The following is a 19869-nucleotide window of genomic DNA, read 5'->3' as shown; positions in this document are numbered from 1 at the left end:
AGTCTACCAGATAAAGTGTATATTACCGTGAATATTACTAAATGTCACAGATTAAAATTTGATGTGGAGCAATACGTCGATTTGTTTTGTTTGCCGCTGTAATATTTGGAGGCGCTTAGCCTGAATACACGGCACACTTAGTAAAAAAAGCTGTTAGCTTCGAAATGAAAATAATTACCCTAATTAAAAAAAGAGAAAAGTATGAGTAAATGAGAATGAAAATTAATTTTTTATATGCTTCTATGAAGAAACTCTTATAGCTGGATCTGTGTTTATATGGAATATATATATTTTTTTAATTAAACCGTTTCTCGGATCTCAAGCACGTATTTTTAATTTTTCAAACATACTAACGTTTGGGCCCTTCACAGATATTATGATCACGGTTGACTTCATGAGTCGTCGTTAAAACGTTCATTTGTTAGAAAAACCAAATACCTATACTTACAAATAGTTCTTGGTGAAAGATATAGACGGTCTTATATGGGATAACGTCAGCATTTGTCCTATATCTATGATCAGCACAGACACTTCTGTCCGTATCCTAAGAACTCGATATGATATATTTAAGTTAAAAACATTGACTTACAAATAAATGGACGACGGGTCTAATACAAAAACCACGAAAAAAATGTCCCAAGTCAACCTATTTAAACGTAGTGACATGTAAAGGAATACGAAAAAGCTAAAACGTTGAATTTAAATTGTAATGTCATCGCAGCACTGTCTAATTTTGCTTGCTTCGCTGTCAGTCGAACAAACGAAGACTAAGGCGTGAATGACGCGCTGCATACGATTTTAACGCCCTATAAGTTGGACACTTTTTAGCGCGGACCCGACGTCTATATAATTGTAAGTCAATGGCTGTCTGCCATTTTTATCACAGAGTTCGTACAAAAGTGAAAAGTTACCATAAACAAATTACGAGTCATTGACAAATAAAGCTTCCCATAACACGTTCCTCTTATTATAAACTGACGTAACTTCAATTTTGATTGAGAAAAGCTATTTATATAGGTACCTACATAATTCGATTGAGGCGTCTTTGTAATGATGTATACATTAGAGTAGCCACAGGACAAGCTCAGCCTAGCGTGGAACTACTCGTATAACCATGGCTGAATGTTTTCAGGCATGACATCACGATTGCAATGCGTGTAAACCAATGTTAAAACATAATATTAATTTCAGCAAGTCAATCAGATTAATTGCCCGGGGCACTTCCCAGTACACCCAAACCAGAACCAGTTTAGAAAAAAATAATTTTTCCAATTAGTCCTACCGGGAATCGAACCCGGGACCTCCGCATCCAATAGCCACAATGTAAACCACTAGGACACCGAGGTTTCGATTCCTTAAAAAACGAGAAAGTATAATTTAATTTCGTGCTTAAATTTTGGTAAGTTCCTTTTGTAAATACAAAAAATTCGCTTAATTCGCCATTTTTGTTTAGCCGAAGTTCGTTTCGAAAATCTCAGCCTTAAACTTGAATTGAATTCTTCTTGAATTGAATTCTTAGGTGTAAAGGAAAATGTGACATTATCCCACAATAAGTAATGAAAAAAGAAACAGGCTTTTATGTTTATCAAACGTTTATTATTTTCCTGTTATAAATTAAGTACTAATATCACAAAATATGAGCAAAAATCTTGCACACTACAGCCAGTGCAATTCTAGATATATTATATATATAAGTTACAACGGGTATAGTGTGTACATTACTGCATCTGAAACGAAAAAAAAACATCTTTGTATAAATAATTATAACAAACTAGTGGAGTATTACACAAAAATAAAAATTTAATTGCAGTTAATAGCGACATTTCTAGCCAGGGCTGGTAGCTGTAGGGTGACGAAATACTTTCATAGATTCCTCATAGATGGCGCTACGGCTAAAAAGTCATTAAAAACCAAATACAAAGATCCGACAACAGGCCCATAAAAAAATTCGTGAGGTCCCCTGGTTCGTTTCGTGGTTTAGTTGGCATGGCGTCTGGCAGAGTATGTTAGGATACGCGTCGGTTCAAATCCTGCCGGATCAAAGGATTTTTTTCTAAGTGTTCGATCTTTGTATTAATAATTGTAACAAACTAGTGGAGTAATGTCACAGAATTAATTGAATATCAATTCAATAATAGTAATTTATGTGACTGTTACATAATGAAAGGCATTAAAATACGTCTCTCGTTTCAAAAAACATCACACAAGTGTTTTTATGCCTAATTATGTACAGTTACGACTGGCGAAATGGCGGCAAATAAAAACTTTTCTCACGCATGTCACAGAACCGTAGTTTTTATTTTTAATTCATGTATACATGGTGTCCCACTACTCAACAATAACCTGAAAACAGGTGTTCCCTAGTTTGTAACAACCCAGAAAAATTTTTTTTTTAAATCGGAGTCATGTTTTTTTTGTGATATAAGCATTTGAATGAAAAACATTGAAAATATACGACCTGTACACCTTCTGTTCTGTCTTTTTTGACGATGGAGTAAAATGACATTTGTAAGGTCGCCAGTTACCATAAAATTTTAAAAAGTTATGTAGTTGTAGTCGATAGTTTTATCGATAGATTGTGAAAGAAGATAAAATTTTGCCAAAAGTGAATTGATGTGTATTATCGCCTTCTTCTCACTCACACGTGTGTAACACAGACAGAGACAACGCTCTACAAAGCATAAATTAGCCTATCATCTTTTTCTAAAGATCTACGTGTAATATACGGCCTGCTACTGTACATTATTTGAATAAGCATTTAAATTAGGGTATCTCGCCCACGCACACCCGCTATCAACGTGCCACACAGAAATAGAAACAATATTATCAAATACCTAACGCGGCTGTAGGACCAGGAAATTCTCTTCATCTTCCAACTTCGCGACACAACTGAGGACCAAATCTGACTTGTGAATCCTTAGCTAGAACTTACCCACAGGTGGTACATCCACTTCTATAGAATCTTTTCTTGTGACATTTAATACGAACTTGCCCGCAAACACATCCTGTAAACCATTATTTTATTATTATAAAGCATATTACCACCGTTTCTTACCGGAATATGGCAAAGGCATGAGACATGTATTGGACAGGACATGTTAATGGCATTTCAATACATTATGTATAACTATACAATAATTATACCGTGAATTTTCCTAAAATGTACGTAATAAAAAATAAAAATAATATGATTGAACTGGTGGGAAAAGGGAAAGAATTTCCGCATAAGTGAGACAATGAAGACTATTAAAAGCAAATTATTGATTTCAATATACAATACTTTGTTACGTATTCATTATATATCAAATGGTATATGATAAAAATAAATATAGCCACACACTCATAGCCCCGCTCCAGTGAAAACCTGTGTCGCGATATTTCTTTCTGAGACTGGGTCACTCCTGTTCCCCTGTGTTCCACAATAAAATTCGAGTCAGAGACAACTCTTTGTGTGAATGTGGTCTGGACGAGGGACCCTTGATCACATTTTCTTTGAATGCCCTGAATTGACTTCTTCCTTGCATGATCTTCTTCCTTCCTTCATTCCTCGTCCTATTAACCTTAAATCCCTCCTTTTTTATGTGTATTCTCCCTTAACAGTTTGTGTGATTTTATATGCTCTAATAATGTAATGTTTAGTTGGTTGTTTGTCCACGATTGTTTTTGTTTACCCCAGGCATGATCTCAACAACAGCATTCCGTCGAAGAGATTTATCTAAAAATGAATACCTTGCTGCTACGGAAACGTTGGCGTCTTTGATAAATAATTTGATTCCGCCTACCCCTTTCCGTCTTCGGGGGACTAGACGTGAGCTGGGATTCCACCCCTATGTTGTGGATATTCCCAGGATTCGCACGAAGCGTATCGCTTACACATTTATATGGCGAGCGGCTAGAGAGTGGAATTCCCTACTTGCAGACTACGAACGCTATTACTTGGACCTTTGAAGGCGAGAGAGGGAATAGGCATTATTTAGGTGTGCATACTACATCGTCGACCTCATCATCACTTTCCATCAGGTGAGATGGAAGTCAAATGCGCACTTATTTTTCATAACAAAAAAAATATCGAAACTGACACTGACCCAAGCCTAGTGGCCGCCATTAAGAAATAGAATAGAAAGTATGAAGCTTTATTCGCATCATGCGTCTTTGGTCGAGTATTACTTATCTCACGGCATTGACTTACAAATAAATGGACGACGGGTCTAATACAAAAACCACGAAAAAATGTCCCAAGTCAACCTATTTAAAGGTAGTGACATGTAAAGGAATATGAAAAAGCTAAAACGTTGAATTTAAATTGTAATGTCATCGCAGTACTGTCTAATTTTGCTTGCTTCGCTGTCAGAAGAAACAAACGAAGACTAAAACGTGAATGACGCTCTGTGTACGATTTTAACGCCCTATAAGTTCGAGACACATAGTCCATATAATTGTAAGTCAATGTCTCACGGTAATTGTTTCGGACGGAGAATGAGAGTACAGCGCCTGACACTTTCAAAACACCAACTAAAGTAAACAAGTCAAAAGGTTAATTCTGGCATTTGGCATTTTGTTGACATTTATGACGCGAAAATGTCAACGCGAAACGTAATTCCATTTTCCAGCCAAAAATAAGGACTCTTTCGTATATTAATCAAGATATAACATGCGAATGGTAATACCGAATTACGCTATAGACGAAAACCTTTTATGACAAAATTTTACGGATGAAAAATTGACTATTGCAATGTAAGAACTATATGGTTGAATACCGTACTCTCTGCCTAATGGGATGGCCTGGTAAGATGTTGCTATACCAATCAAAGCGTCTATTGTAACTCGTTGTTTGTCTTTTGTTCCTTTCAATATTTTGTTTTTTATAAAGGGTAGGTATGTAGTCCTTATTTTTAAAAGTTGTCAAAGAGCCCAGAAGGGAGAGCGTGAAAGGACCACTGATTGCAGTCGACAAATATTCTATCAACTGTCGCGTGAATGTTGGTCACGCTCTTGCAATAAATAGCCGAACTTGTTTCATTTCAATCATCAATCATTCATTAGCCCAACTGCTGAGCACAGGTTCAGTTAAATTGTAAATTTTTGTAAGTTCATGCATACATATACTGTGTTTAGAACTGTGTCTGCGCATGAAAAATGCAAAGGGGAGACATCTTTTTTAAGTTTTTAATTTTAATTGAATACAAGTAAATAATCAAATCCGCCTGTTCTAAATCAACTGTATATGAAGAAAAATTGATTTCCGTACTAGTAGACCAACTGTCAAAATAAGAATAAAGAAGGCAATAACGCAATTAGTATAATCAATAGAACAATTTTAATATTACAATTCAGACATTTATGGCAAAATTATACCTTGTTTCACAATCTATCGATAGAACTGTCGACAAAAACTACATGATTATTTAAAATTTTATGAAAACTTTGCAACCTTGCAAATGTCATTTTACTCCGCCTTCAAAAAAACAGACTATACTTTTTTCATCCTCTAAGTTCAATACACAGTTTGATTTCAAATTTCACGTCCAATAATGTAAATAAGTACCTATTATTTATGTATATGTACTTAATGGTTTGCATTGTAGGCGCTGAATGACAAGGTCCCGGGTACGATTCCCGATAAGACTAATTTGAAAAATGACCATTTCTTAATTGGTTCTGATCTGGGTATTCTGGGTAGAGCACCGGAGTGCATTCCGTTCTTTATAGTACAAAAATCCTCCAATATGAGACCGGTAATTGGTGTGACTGTCTGAAATAATATTATTACTTATTTTTGCATTTGCTAGTTTTTTTTTTAAACTAAGCATTTTACCTCCATTTCATTTGTTGAAAAGTGACAATAAAGTTGACGATGGAGCATGCACACCTAAGTAATGCCTATTCGCACACACTCATAGCCTAGGAAGACCCTGTATTGCGGATACCATGGACATACATATAAACAACCACAAATTACACGCAAACTCACGAGAGAAATAAATGTAGGGTGCCCAAAAATTTCTGCCGGCCCGGGAATTAAACCTGAGACCTCTGCGTGGCAGCCCAGCACGGTATTTTTTTTAAGTGACGGGACGAACAAGTCGTGCGCCTGATGGTAAGCTACATGCTTGTCCATAACAGTTACAGTGCCACTCAGAGCTTTAAATCGCCAAGACCAGGGAGACATAAGTTGACAAGTCTCATGTGCCTATAATTTCACCAGCACCTTAATGCTGACATTACTGCTTGGTGGCAGCAATAGGTAAGAGGCAGTACTGCCTTGGGCGAACTCTTTCACAAGGAGCTCTACTACTACTAATCTATATTGGTAACTGTTTGGCCACGGATTCAGAAATACTATCTTTCGCTTAGAAAAAGCCCAAGTTATAGCGTTCAATAAGTTGGTCGGAACAAGTCTGCATGCAGGGATTTCCACTACATAGATGTTCAGTTACTCATAAGAGGAGCAATATGTATGAAAAGTTTCAGCATCGAATATATAACCAGAAATAGAGACGAAATAAGGGCCATCCATCCCTGGCAAATCATCAGGCAAATGGTACTATACTATAATGGTACACTTTTAAATACCAACTCTCGTTTGCGCTGACATCACAAATTAGAAAGCTGAAATAGTAGAGCGCCAACAACTGACCTGTGTACGTCTCCGTTTATTCCAAAAATATTCTGTATTTATTAAGATAATATCTCTAACAATGGCTATATCTGTTCCATTCGGTGGTGTGTGAAAAACAAAACATCAAATTACAAAACAAATGGAATCACATTTCATCGGTAATTAAATTTAAAATTTTGTAATTTTTAAATTTTCGTCCATTATAGCAAAGCTCAAGTAAAACTGGTCGATTTGAAGTGAAACAATTGACGACACCCGTCAATTGTAACGAATTCGGGCTGGCCAATCGGAGCGCAGTTGTCACCGTAATGATTTGGCAGAATAGTTTTCAAACAAATTAAATGACATTCCGTCTCTATTTCTGGTTATATACTCTATGAGTTTCACTTACCAAAACATGGTAACTTTCATTCGTACTTATCCCGTATTTTGATAATGGTAAAGTGACATATTGGAATTTATCTTCGAAGTTTACGAAAGTAAAAGAGAAAGAATGATACTTGTCTCCTTTCATCGGCATATGGGGTTTCACCCACAATGTTAATCGTGAAACCTGAAAATAAAAACAATGTTTTTTTTATACATTTTACCCAATTTATATTCATCTATCGTGTCATGCTGCCGACGACGACATATATGATGAAATACTTTCATAGATTTCTCACAGATGGCGCTACGACTAAAAAGTCGTCGAAGAAAGCAAATAGAAAGGTACGATAGCAGGTACATGGAGGAATTCGTGAAGTCCGCTGGTTCGTTCCGTGGCTTAGTTGGCATAGCGTCTGACACGGTTTGCTAGAAGACGTCGGTTCGAATCCGGCCGGATCGAAGGATTTTTTCTAAGTGTTCGATCTTCATATTCATAATTATGGCGGACTAGTGGAGTAATTTCACTTATTGAATATCAATTCAATAAAAAAATTAAATTCTATTCATCATTTGATCTTGTTTATAAAAAGATTGAGAAAAAATATATATTACAAAATGTGAATTGTTCGAAGAATTATCAGATTACAATTTCAAAGAGTTCTAAGCTTTTATTACTGTGAAAAATAGGAAACTACCATTTGAAATAAATTTTTTGCTCGGTTATCCCGTTTGTTTATATTTTGGATGTCTAATTATCATTCAATTAGATGTCCAAAATTTTGTTGATTAATATTATTGATCTTCTTTCTTAACGAAATTATGTACATTTTAAATGCACTTTAAAACCATTTCCATCCGATTGTTACGAACACCTTAAACTCTCTTATCATTTTCATATATGCTGTGTTATCGATACTGAACTTTAACTGTAATTGATTATGTATCTTATTACGAACGTAGTAGAGGTAACAGTTACCTGGTAAGGTTTGGCCATGATCCCAAGTGGATCTTGTGCGACGGCGATAAGGTTCATATTAAGTAACAGAGATTTGTCAAAAGGCGTCACCATGTTCATGTCGCAGGAGATGATCCATGGCGCTGACAACATGGCGTACACTGCCACCTGTATGCGACTCATGCCCGGCGTAAGGCTATGTGTACCTAACATTAACTGAAATCGTAAAAATAAATATTTATTTCTTTTGTCTTTATTATTATTTAACAGAGACAAGGGTCATCGACATAGAATAAGCAAGCTAAATTGGCAGTAGACTGGTCATATTTGTCAAAGAACCAATAACAGATGGGGGAAGCGAGTTCTTGAGCGGAGACCACGTCTTGGCAAACAGTGTCTGGTCAGTCCCATATCATTCTACCGACATAAGTTTTGTTTATAGTAGCCCTCCCTGTCAACCTTCATATGTTGACATGTTGATTATTGCTGAAATATTTTTTGACATTCCGTGGCTTAGCGTCTGGTATGGTGTGCTGGAAGACGCTGGTCGGAATCCAGCCGGAATAAGGATTTTTTTCTAAGTGTTATAATTAATAATTATAACTAACTATAATAATATTAACGCACACACTCAACATAGCCCCGCACTAGGGCAACTCTGTCTCACAAATTAGATCCAAACTCGCGAGAGAAATAAATGTAGGCAATAAAATATTTCTCCCGGTCCGGGAACCGAACCTGGGACCTCTGCGTGGCAGTCCGACATGGTAACCGTTCGACCACCGAGGCAGTTTAACTAGTGGAGCAATTTCACAAAAAAAATAATGGAAAATCATGGTAGTAAGTACACAATATCACAGATAAAATATGTTCATAAGCAATAACGTGTCAACGAACATGATCATTTGCGAAAAATGTACTAAAAGACATATCTGTTGTTTTTAATATAGGTCATTACACACAGCATGATTCCGGTGACATTTAAGATTTGAAATTTGTAGATATGTGATGATGTAAAATTGAATGAAAAAAAAAAAAGGATTTAAATATTTTATCGAGATAATTTGTAACGAAATGAGAATCGTTCTATAGGAAATATAAAATATCCACTATAGGAAATTTAAAAACAAGTAATAAACAAAATAAAAAGGATTCAATTATTATGTTAGTACGTTGCCAAAAAAACAAAAAAACTTAACAAGAAACAAAAAATTAACAAGGCTCTGTCTAAGCATCTTGACCAGCTAGCCTCGGCTCTCTATACCTACCATATCAGGGTCGTTCCAATGCCCTGGTCCGTGGAACTTGTACAAATTTTCATAATTCTTTTCGTAAAATTTGAGTGTGTAATATATGTTGCCGAATGCGGGCATTATGTCATGGTAGTTTCGCCACAGATTGCAGTACGGTAGCACTGCCGAGTAGTTAGCCTGTGGGCAATGAAAATTCGGTGACCTGTTAATACTCATACTGCACAGTGTTCCAGAATATACATTTCGAGAGAAGCTTAGTAAGTTTTTTTATGATATCATACGACCTGCGCCTATACTCCCTTCAACCATTTATTTAACTTTGGGTATATGCATGCCTCGGAAGTTCCGTAAATTATTGACATACAACCATAGACAAAAATTTGCAATACTTCCTGGATTCTTTCATTTTTTAATTTTAGTGAAGTGACGCGCTCGTTAGCTCCGATATTTATCGAGCCAACAGATAATGTATCGAAGGTTATTCAAGTTGCTAAATTTTGGTACCTGTCTAATAAATTATAATTTAAATAAATTATAAATAATTATAATATTTTTTTATTGTATATTGTATAGAATCATCGGATTCTTCGCCGTATGAGCGGGAATCAGCACTTAAATCCTCATTAACATTAATTATGAATTCTTGAGTACACAAATTGTCAAACACAACATCATGATCCCAATCAGACAATCATCTTCTTTTTTGAACGCGTTCACATTCACGATTTAAATTTCTTCATTAGAATTAGGACAACACTAATTAATTAGAATTAGAGCTGTTAACTAAATGGTTGGACGGAGTATAACTAACTATAACAGTTAACATAATTATAGTAGTAGTAGAACTCCTTGTGAAAGAGTTCCAAAATGGCTGCTTTTATTATAAAAGGTCAAAGAACTTTAAAGTAAACTTTCAGTTATTCAGATTCTCTTATTTCTTGTTCCTTTCTCTCTACTTACCGCGTGTTTATGAATAAATAGCTTATAATAAGGCCAACTGCACGAATACACCATAGGCCGTCCGGTTTCATTCAAAGCTTTCCCCAGATCGATGTATGCTGTAAATATTACAAAAACATTGCACTGACATTCTAATAACAGAGACACGGAACAACAAATTAGTGGAAATGGTATCAAGCGGCATTGGCATCGCCCATCGAGTATATAACCAATAATAGAGACGAAATGTCATTTAATGTGTTTGAAAGCTATTCTGCCCAATCATTACGGTGACAACTGCGCTCCGGTTGGCCAGCCCGAATTCGAACAATAACGGATGTCATTGGTTGGTTTCACTTCAAATCTACCAGTATAACTTGAGCTTTGCTATAATGGACGAAAATTGAAAAATTACATATTTAATATTTAATTACCGATGAAATGTAATTCCGTTTGTTTTGTAATTAGATGTTTTGCTGTTGCCATCACCACCGAATGGAACAGCCGCCCATAGTTAGAGATATTATCTTTATTACAATAAATACAGAATATTATTAGAATATACGGAGACGTACACACAGGTCACTTGTCGGCGCTGAACTATTTCAGCTTTCTTATTTGTGATTTTAGTGCAAACAAGAGTTGATATTTAAAAGTGATATAAGGCCCATTTGACTGTTGAGTTGCCGGGGATTATTTCGTCTCTATTTCTGGTTGTATACTCGACGGTATCGCCACATGCACTCGCTTGTAAACTAATCTCAAATTACACTTCTAAGATAATTATAATCTTGATTGGATTGGAATTATCAAACGAAATTAGTATAATTACACATTTTGGAAAAAAAGTAAACTTATTTGAATCCGATAAGGTTTACATTATTAATTCTATATAAGAACTATTCAATAATTGTGCCTCTAGTGTTAAATTTAGGAGTTCCTAAGCAAAATTGTTCAGTGGTTGATATCATAACAATGTCAACAAGGAACGCCCACTTCGCACTCTCAATAGTTTGTTATTCCGTGCGCAATGAAAACGTTAAAGATAGGGGCAGATGGGGCTTCGTACGATTTAGCCCCATGGCAATTATGATTTCAGCAAAAGCCAAAGTTAATTTAAGTTTAGTGTTATATGTTTCGAACGCTAACGTATAATTCCACAAACCTTTAGACGATTATTACGAGCTATTCAAGTTTTTGTACATCGTGATATTTTTTAATTCCATTATAAAGATCATGGTCCATAAGCTGACCCGATTAATGGATGTTTGCGTACAATAAACACATTCGTTTTAAATTATGCAGTCTATTATATATTTTTCTATAAATCTAGCCATATGTCATAGCTGTAAGCCATGGGTATTGCTTTTATACGTTGGCTATGATCTTTATATCAAAAAGTGTATTGTACCACAGACAATACAAAAATTGGTATTTTTAATCGACATGCGGAATCGAGTACAAGTTATATAAAAATAATGTTTCTATATTACATCGGGCAAATGATTCAACAAACCAAATTACATTATATACTTCATTTACAGTAAATATAATAGCTAAAAGTTTCTTTCGTTATTAGTAAAATTAAAACTGTGAAGTCCTCAAGGCGTTGAAATGTAGCAGAAATGCAAATTGACACTTCAGGGAGTTACCACACTTAAACACATGAAAATGCATTAAACGGATCAGAAGAAGCTTTGTGTCCATGTAGTAAGAGCGAAAAATACGTGTGTTTCGCGTCCCTTTAAACCTTTTCTGACCGACTCAAGCCGATTCCGCTTTAATGTGTGGTGATTGATACCTTCAGTCACCGTACCTCCATGGTTTCAATGTTTAATTTATGTTTGTTTTGTGTACAGTCAGGTTGAGCAATTTTTCTCAGGTTAGTATTCACTGCCTAATTTCCGTGGCAATTTTTATTAACCGACTTCAAAAAAGGAGGAGCTTCCCAATTCGACTGTTTTTTTATGTATGTTACGTATTTGTCAAACGATATTGAAATATTATTTAATATTCGAAAATAATACCTTCAAATATCATTTAATATTTCATGATAATATAATTGTATACTTAATTGATAAAAATTACGACGGAAATTAGGTAGAGAGCACTAACCCGAGAATGACCGAGACGGATAAAAAAATTAAAATAATAGGGGTTAAAGTATGAAATTGCCGATTTGTACTGAAAATCTAAATTGTTTATTTTTTAAATTTTTAACAAATTTATTTAATCAAAATAGTTGCCATTATTATCTATACATTGCTGCCATCTAATGGGAAGGTTATTAATGCCTTTGCGATAGAACTCCGACGATCTAGACTGCACAAACTGTGTGAAAGCATTTTGTACTGCCTCCTGGGAAGAAAACTTCTTGTCACGTAGATAATTGTCCAAATCACGAAAAAAATGGTAGTCCGTTGGAGCAAGGTCTGGTGAATACGGAGGATGACGAATGGTTTCTAACCGCAGTTCCTGAAGGGTCAAAATGGTTTCTCGTGCTGTGTGAGGTCTCGCGTTGTCGTGGAGCAATAATGGTGAAGATCGATTCATGAGTCGGGGCTGTTTTACTGCTAGTTTTGTCAACATGGTTCGGAGTTCGGCACAATAGACATCTGCCGTTATTGCTTGACCAGATCGGAGAAAACTATAGTGAATAACACCATGCTGAGACCACCAAACAGTTACCTTTTTATTGGTAAGTTTTGCTTTAGGACACTGTTGTGGCATTTGACCTGGGGTCAGCCATTGCATTTTTCTTTTCCGGTTATCATAAAGAATCCACTTTTCATCACATGTTACAATTCGATCCAATATTCCTTCATTTCTGTACCGATTCAACAAGGCAACACAAGTTTCAACACGCGTTTCTTTCTGCAGATCAGTCAAATCATGAGGCACCCATTTTTCGTATTTTTTTATTTTATTGATTTGACGCAAGTGAGTCAATATTGTGGGTAAGGTAACGTTAAACCATGCCGCTAATTCCTGGGTAGTTTGACTAGGATCGGCTTCCACTATCTCTCTTAATTCATCGTTATTCACCTGTGTGGGAGGTCTTCCTCGTAGCTCGTTCTTTAAGTCGAAATTTCCATCACGAAAGCGTTTAAACCAAAATCGCACGGTGCGTTCATTAGTAGACCCCTCTCCAAACGCAGCATTGATATTGCGGGCTGTTTCTGCCGCGTTAGTTCCGCGTCGGAACTCGTATTCAAAAATCACTCGAATTTTCGCAGTATCCATCTTTCTTGTCTAAATTGAATAACAAAAACAATTGAAAGTCGATATTCAAATGTTTCAAATTAAAAAAAAAAAAATCACAGAAACCATTTGAAAAAAGTTTCATTCGAAAACCTCAAACCATGAAGATTCTATGAAAATTCAAAGAACCTATTGCAATAAAACGGCAATTTCATACTTTAACCCCTAATATATTAGTTGAAATTGCTTAATGAGTGTCCTTTCATACACAAATTTAGACTATTTAAAATGATGAATTCGAAAAACTGTTTGAGAAATTGCAATTAAGGGGCCGTTTAAAGTGACCCTGACTTTTGGGTATCTTAGAACCGAGTTATTTTGGACGGCGAAAACCTCATTATCAATATAACTGACTTAGGTCGGTCATTCTCGGACTAGTGTTCATACCTAATTTCCGTGGCAATTTTTATTGAAATATTATATAAATAGTATATATAAATATACGGAAATTAGATAGTGAACACTAGTCCGAGAATGACCAGGGTAAGTTTATACTAGCAATTTTAATGAAAAAAAAACATAGATCTGTTACTTGAGGTATACCATTTACCAATTAGCTACCAAATACATTCCACTTGTTGAATGCCGCGAAAAGAAAATGGCGCGTAACTTTCAAAAGTTTTTTTATAACTGTCAATGTCATGTTATATATGACATCTAGAACATTTGGTTTTTCCGTTTTACGCAGTAATCAATGTATTGGAGTACATTTTTTTTTTAATTTTGAAACCAGTTAAAGTTACACGGAAATTAAAAGTTACCTAACTTGGCGGTAACTGATTTAAAAAAAAATGTCGGCACTTACCATGATCAAGATAGGATTCTGCAACGAAACACCCGTCTACTTTGAGATAATCGACGTCCCACGAGGCGAATAGTTTTGCGTCCTTTTCGAAATAACCCCTGGAACCAGGATACCTCATACACGTGTCGTATGCAATGTTCGTATACATGCCGAACTTTAGACCTCTTTTGTGGATCTGTGGTAACAATTCAAATGATCATTATGACGTTTTGTGTGAGGACGGATGAGCGTCTGTCTTCTATGAATTGTCATTAAATATTATGCCTATTTGTTATATAACATACGTAGATACCATATAGATATTTTGTACGACAAAAGGTAAAATCAATCAGCGACCGCCATATTACTTTTATTTTGTCGTAAAATAAAACTTTTGTGAAAACCAATGCAATGACACTTCAGAGGCTAAAATCAATCGTTACCGTTAAGCTACTTCACTATCATCATCCACACACACAAACACACACGCAACGGGTCTATCGTCAGGTACAAGCCTCACTTGTATCTTTGTGTCATCTACTACGTTCCTGCGCTAGTTTAGGTATATGTGAGCGAAGGGAACACATGCATAAACATACCAGAAAAACATTACCCTTCAGGGACAGTTGGGTAAAAAAATAGAATTCTAAAAAAGGGCATTTTGCCAACCCTACCCTTTTCACAATAGTTACACAAAGGAACACACGCACAAATGTTGCTGTTTATAAACTGAATAGCATCAAACGGTACACAATACCACAGTTGGTAAATAAGAGTATGCGTGCACCACTCGGCCTTCGGTTGAGAAATAACACTGACACTTTTACAGTGACAGTTTACGTAACAGTTATGTCGCGCTGCAGACGGGGTAATTTCAACAAGATTTTTCTGACTATATTCAATAAAATTTGATTGAAAAAAGTGCCGAATGGCTTGTATATTCATTTTAATTATCAATTAAATAATAATAATTAATAATAACGCGTGCACGTCATAGCCCCGCAGTAAGGAAACCCCGTATCTCGAGTGCCATGGACACACAAAGAGGAGACATATTTTAAAAAATTTTCATTTTAATTCAATACAGATAATTAAGTCCGCCTGTTCTTATTGAAATGTACCTATATCTTACACGATTAAAAATTGATTTCGATACTAGTAGGCCAACGTCATAACATTCACAATTTAGAAATTTTAGGCAAAAATATTGCCACAATTTATCGTACAGGGTCAATTAGAGCACGTCAAGCTTGACACTTAAGATTTAAATCCAACTCTATGCCGCTTACGATAAGAACGGTACAAGGTGTCAAGCTTGACGTGCCTTCTTCCACAAGTTATCGCTAAAACTGTCGACAACAATTCATGACCATGTAAAATTTTATGGAAACTGGCAACCCTGCAAAATGCCATTTTACTTCGACTTCAAAAAAAGATAGACTATAAAAAATTTACGTTAACGTTAAGGGGAACCAGTTTAGCCCACCGGCGCAAAGTTGCTCGTTTGTCGGTTTTCTACACAATATATTTCGGTGAGTGTGCTTATGAGGTCAATTAGCTCATCCCGCCCGCCCCCTTTTACCATCCGACATCCAGACGTACGGCGGGATGTCATCCTTACTTGGTCGATATCTCCTTCAGGCGTACTAATCATCTCAAATCATCAAGGTTCATCATCTTTTATTATGCGCACAGTCCAGGAGTAGAATTCCCTGCCTGCGACTGTGTTTCCAAGCACATACAATCCGATTATCTTTAAGGAGCGACTGAATAGGCATTTTCTGGGCGAGCTCGTTCCATCGTATATCCTATCTTTGCTCCAGGGCTAAGTAATGGTCAAGAGCAAGTCCATTTCATTAAAAAATATATATATATATATTATATATATATAAATATATATATATATATTTTAAATAACGCACACTCAACATAGCCCCACACTAGGGAAACCCTGTGTCGCGGGTGCCATGGACACACACATAGACAACCACAAATTACACCCAAACTCACGAGAGAAATAAATGTAAGCCATACAAACATTTCTCTCGGCCCGGGAATCGAACCTGGGACCTCTGCGTGGCATGGTAACCGTTCGGCCACGGAGGCAGCTATATATACTTAATATATATATATATTAAGTACGGTGTAAATACTATGTTCTGTTACTGTACGTAATTTTAACCGAATATTACCTTGTAGTAAAACATTAAGGTACACTTTTAATTGCAGTAGATGAATGAGCGGGAACATTATAATTCTAAACAATACTTCAGAATGCAATTAACTTGTCAGTCATTCTCTTGTACACATATTGTTACTAGGATTATTATGGTTTGATTAGTTGAATAAATGAGAGATAGGTGTTTTTGCTGATTCATGTTCCATCCCACTGGCACAACTGGCTTGACAGAGTAGAGGTCAGACAAGTGCCTAAGTTCCATTATTGCAACCCACAAATACTTAACAGGAGCATGACAAGAAGCCTTTTCTTTCTGCAAACATGACCCTCCTACTAAGTCCATTAATTTATTTTAACTAATGAGGGTTAAGCCTATCAGATATAGCGAGATGGGTGGATGACATCATCATTGTTGCGAGCCGTAGATGTGTAAGATATTCGTCATAAAAACTTACATAATCTGCAATGTACTTCATACCCCGAGGAAACCGTTTACGATCTGGTACAAGACTTCCAAATTCGTCCCGTGTCCTTTCTGACCAACAATCGTCGATTATAATGTACTCATACCCTGCTTCTTGGTAACCTTCGGTGTAAAATGCGTCGGCAACTGATAGGATCAGTTTTTCACTGAAAAATACAAAGTTCAGAAGTATTTTGCATATGACAAACAATAACAACCATTATTTCTCACTACAGTGGCATGAGTTTCATTCCCCAAAAGAAGTGTTTAAGGCCCAGTCCATAATGCAAATTACAATAAGACATTTTATAATTCATGAAGCAAATTATAAATGGTGTTGTGTGGCCATAGTAATAAAAGTATAACCATGGAAGTACAAAAGTCACCTAAGGAGAACCTTAAGTTAGTACACCATGCAGATGATAAAATGCATAATGCCTATAGGTTTTTTAATGCCTCAAGGCATATTTCCAAAAGCATAATAGCATAATTAATTTATGCCTAAATGTTTTTGTATATTCTACGCTATGCATTGTTCAATCATGGCTAATTGTAAAATTTTACAAAAGAACTATTTTGTATTGTCCAACCATTTCAAAATTTTATGGCAAATATCATACTAACATTTTTATCACTGTGAAGTAAACTGTCAATTACTCACTCTAAACACTTATTAGGATTATGTGTACAATTATCCGCACACATATACCACCCCCATGACATCCATCCCATTGGTGGTAGTTTCGCCAGTCCATTGTCCAATAACCAACCATTGTCAAGGATCAATAGTGCTATGTATGCATGTAGGAGTCTGTGTGATGTAAGCATTGTGTGCAATCTGAAAAGGGACAACAGAAGTCTTTAATCATTAGTAATATTAAGTTTATTGAATGTCATGATGTTTTAGTACTACAATATTTAATTATTTCTTGTGAAATTACTCCATTAGTTTGTTATAATTATTAATACAAAGATCGAACACAAAGAAAAATTCCTTCGATCCAGCTGAATGCGAAGCACCTACACCATACCATGCTTGACACTCTCCCAACTGAGCGACAGACCGAACCAGCAGATCTTACGAATTTCTCTATGTGCTTGTTGCAGATCTTTGTACTTGGTTCATAACAACTTTTTGCTATAGCGCCATCTGTGAGAAATTTAAGAAAGTTTCAATTGTCATTAACCAACATACAACACACTGCTGGGTATAATTCTGCTGGCATTAGTTGAAAGGGTGCATGTGGACTTTAAAAAAAATGTTATGTATGTATACTGCGCTGTCAGTAAAATAAGGTCGACTTGTCACGGTTTTAATTCTCTCTAATAAGATATGAAGTATTGAGTATATGAAGTTACCACAAGAGAAAAGTAGACTAGACTAGATTTAATTCCTTTAAACATTATTTTCTCAGTTTTGAGTTTTCATCACAAGCATCCTACCATCTAACAGTGGCAGAAGTCTTCTCTTTAGAGTTTTAAGTGTAAGTGTATAACTGGTCCATAGCTTGGTGAAATTACAGTTATTCAAAGGTCAATCTACTCTAACGGATGTTTTAACAAAATGTTTTTCATTCCAAGTGACAATACAAAATATACGTCCCAATCAGAAAAGAAAAGCAAAGGAAATCACACATTTCTTGAATACTGTCCATATTGGTTCAGAGTTGTAATTAGCGGTGACTAAAATAGATAAATTCCAGTAGCACTGGTAAACTGCACAGGCCCTGAGTCATTATCATCATCTCAGTTGAAGACATCGACTACAGCCTTCAACTTCATCAACCGTGACCATGGGACCTGTAAAGGGCCCGAAATGTCGGTTTGTTTGAAAAAATAAATATATACACAATTTAAATCCGGAAAAATAGTTTCATTTCCTTTGGGTAACAATCGCGAAAACCTACAAACTCGATACAGCCTTCACTTTATAGCTTTGTATAGTTAATTGCACAATTTTTCTAATAAGACCTGGAATAGGCCACTTTAAATAAAACCATAGCAGCAATTACAACACAATTGTTGCCAATAAAGTTGACAAAAACAGAGATGTCTTATTGCATATGATATGAAAAAAATCAGTTGTCTTAGATTCAAATGTCATGCATGAACAATATGGACAGAATTAATATAAATATGCATTTTATATAATTTAAAGAAACAACATACAGTAAGACTCTTATATTGTACATAGTGCAGTTTACCATCTGTAATAGAAGAATAATTAAAATCTATGACCTGGCAGTATGGGTAGTACGCCTAAGCCAGTCCCGAAGGAAGAAAAATTTCAGTGCGTACAGTAAGATCCATAATATTGGTTTTATTTTAGAATAATTGGATAAAACTACATAAGCACATCAGCCACCAGAAGCACTAAGAAACAACGCGTAATAAAACAGCTAGAAAAGTAGTAAAACAAGTACTTACTTGAAATTCGCTATCAGTGCAACATACTTTCGCTCTCGCGAGCTCCGAAGTCGGCAAAGATAATAAAACAATGAAACTAGTTTATATCACATAGCCGTGACAATCTAACCGAATTCAGTTACAGATAAAATGCTATGTATCAATAATTTCTGCAAAAATGCTCATTTTTACACAATTTTACTTCAATGTACACAGCTTCAACTTCAACAGCTTCGCTCACATTCGAAATCTTCAACACCACTTTGTTTTTCAAAAGTTTGTCAACAAAAAATGCCAAGTTGACAAGTTGACAATGCCAATGTTGCCAGGGCCCTTGTGGAAAAATTACATTTTGCTCTCCGAAAAGTTACATTCTAAAATGCAAAAATTATGCTTTACAAGTTCGTTTTTTTATTACGAATTTTATTTGTAAAAGATGTATAAACACCTAAATCCTAAAAATAAAAGAAAGTACGCTCAAGAAAAAATAAGCATAATTATTAATTAATTTGAACTAATTTTGTCTGTGTCATGTTGACGTAATTGCTTACTCGAATTGACTCGACTCGGTGACTGACAGCAACGACGAGTTGCCGAGTTGGGCAGGATCGGCCGACCGATCGCGACTCGAGCGTACTCCG

At 35.7% G+C, this 19869-nt stretch overlaps 2 protein-coding genes across 5 annotated transcripts in view; one reads left to right on the top strand and one right to left on the bottom strand.

The window, feature by feature from the left end:
• The window catches only part of LOC113227337 (pikachurin-like), a 311398-nt gene that overhangs the window by 20977 nt on the left and 270552 nt on the right, over positions 1–19869 (top strand). The window lies entirely within an intron of this gene.
• On the bottom strand, positions 1681–19556 carry LOC113227408 (alpha-N-acetylgalactosaminidase-like). Of its 4 annotated transcripts, none has more exons than XM_026460317.1 (10): positions 19250–19556; positions 17484–17660; positions 16815–16989; positions 14202–14376; positions 10157–10254; positions 9212–9373; positions 7965–8159; positions 7011–7172; positions 2933–3005; positions 1681–1727 (listed from the first exon to the last, which is right to left on the bottom strand). In XM_026460317.1, the coding sequence occupies exons 2-10, from the start codon at positions 17648–17650 to the stop codon at positions 1696–1698; spliced, it is 1239 nt and encodes a 412-aa protein (XP_026316102.1). In that variant the 5' UTR covers positions 17651–17660; positions 19250–19556; the 3' UTR covers positions 1681–1695. The 4 variants fall into 4 exon arrangements, with proteins under 4 accessions (XP_026316102.1, XP_026316104.1, XP_026316103.1 ...); XM_026460319.1 differs by having other exon boundaries at positions 19277–19556; XM_026460318.1 differs by lacking the exon at positions 19250–19556 and adding an exon at positions 18266–18545.

The sequence above is a fragment of the Hyposmocoma kahamanoa genome, unplaced genomic scaffold, assembly GCF_003589595.1.
Source record: "Hyposmocoma kahamanoa isolate Upper Pololo Valley unplaced genomic scaffold, ASM358959v1 210, whole genome shotgun sequence".
Taxonomy (NCBI): domain Eukaryota; kingdom Metazoa; phylum Arthropoda; class Insecta; order Lepidoptera; family Cosmopterigidae; genus Hyposmocoma; species Hyposmocoma kahamanoa.
This window is presented reverse-complemented; position numbering and strand designations above follow the sequence as displayed.

Bases quoted from the DNA above. Each gene is read 5' to 3' on its own strand.
- LOC113227408 (XM_026460316.1), bottom strand. From the start codon at position 18,477: ATGGACAGTATTCAAGAAAT. The intron at 9,374-10,156 runs GTAAGTAGAGAG...CATTGCCCACAG, and splicing joins TATTTATTCATAAACACGCG to GCTAACTACTCGGCAGTGCT. The intron at 1,728-2,932 runs GTAAGTTCTAGC...TTTTCGTTTCAG, and splicing joins AGTGGATGTACCACCTGTGG to ATGCAGTAATGTACACACTA.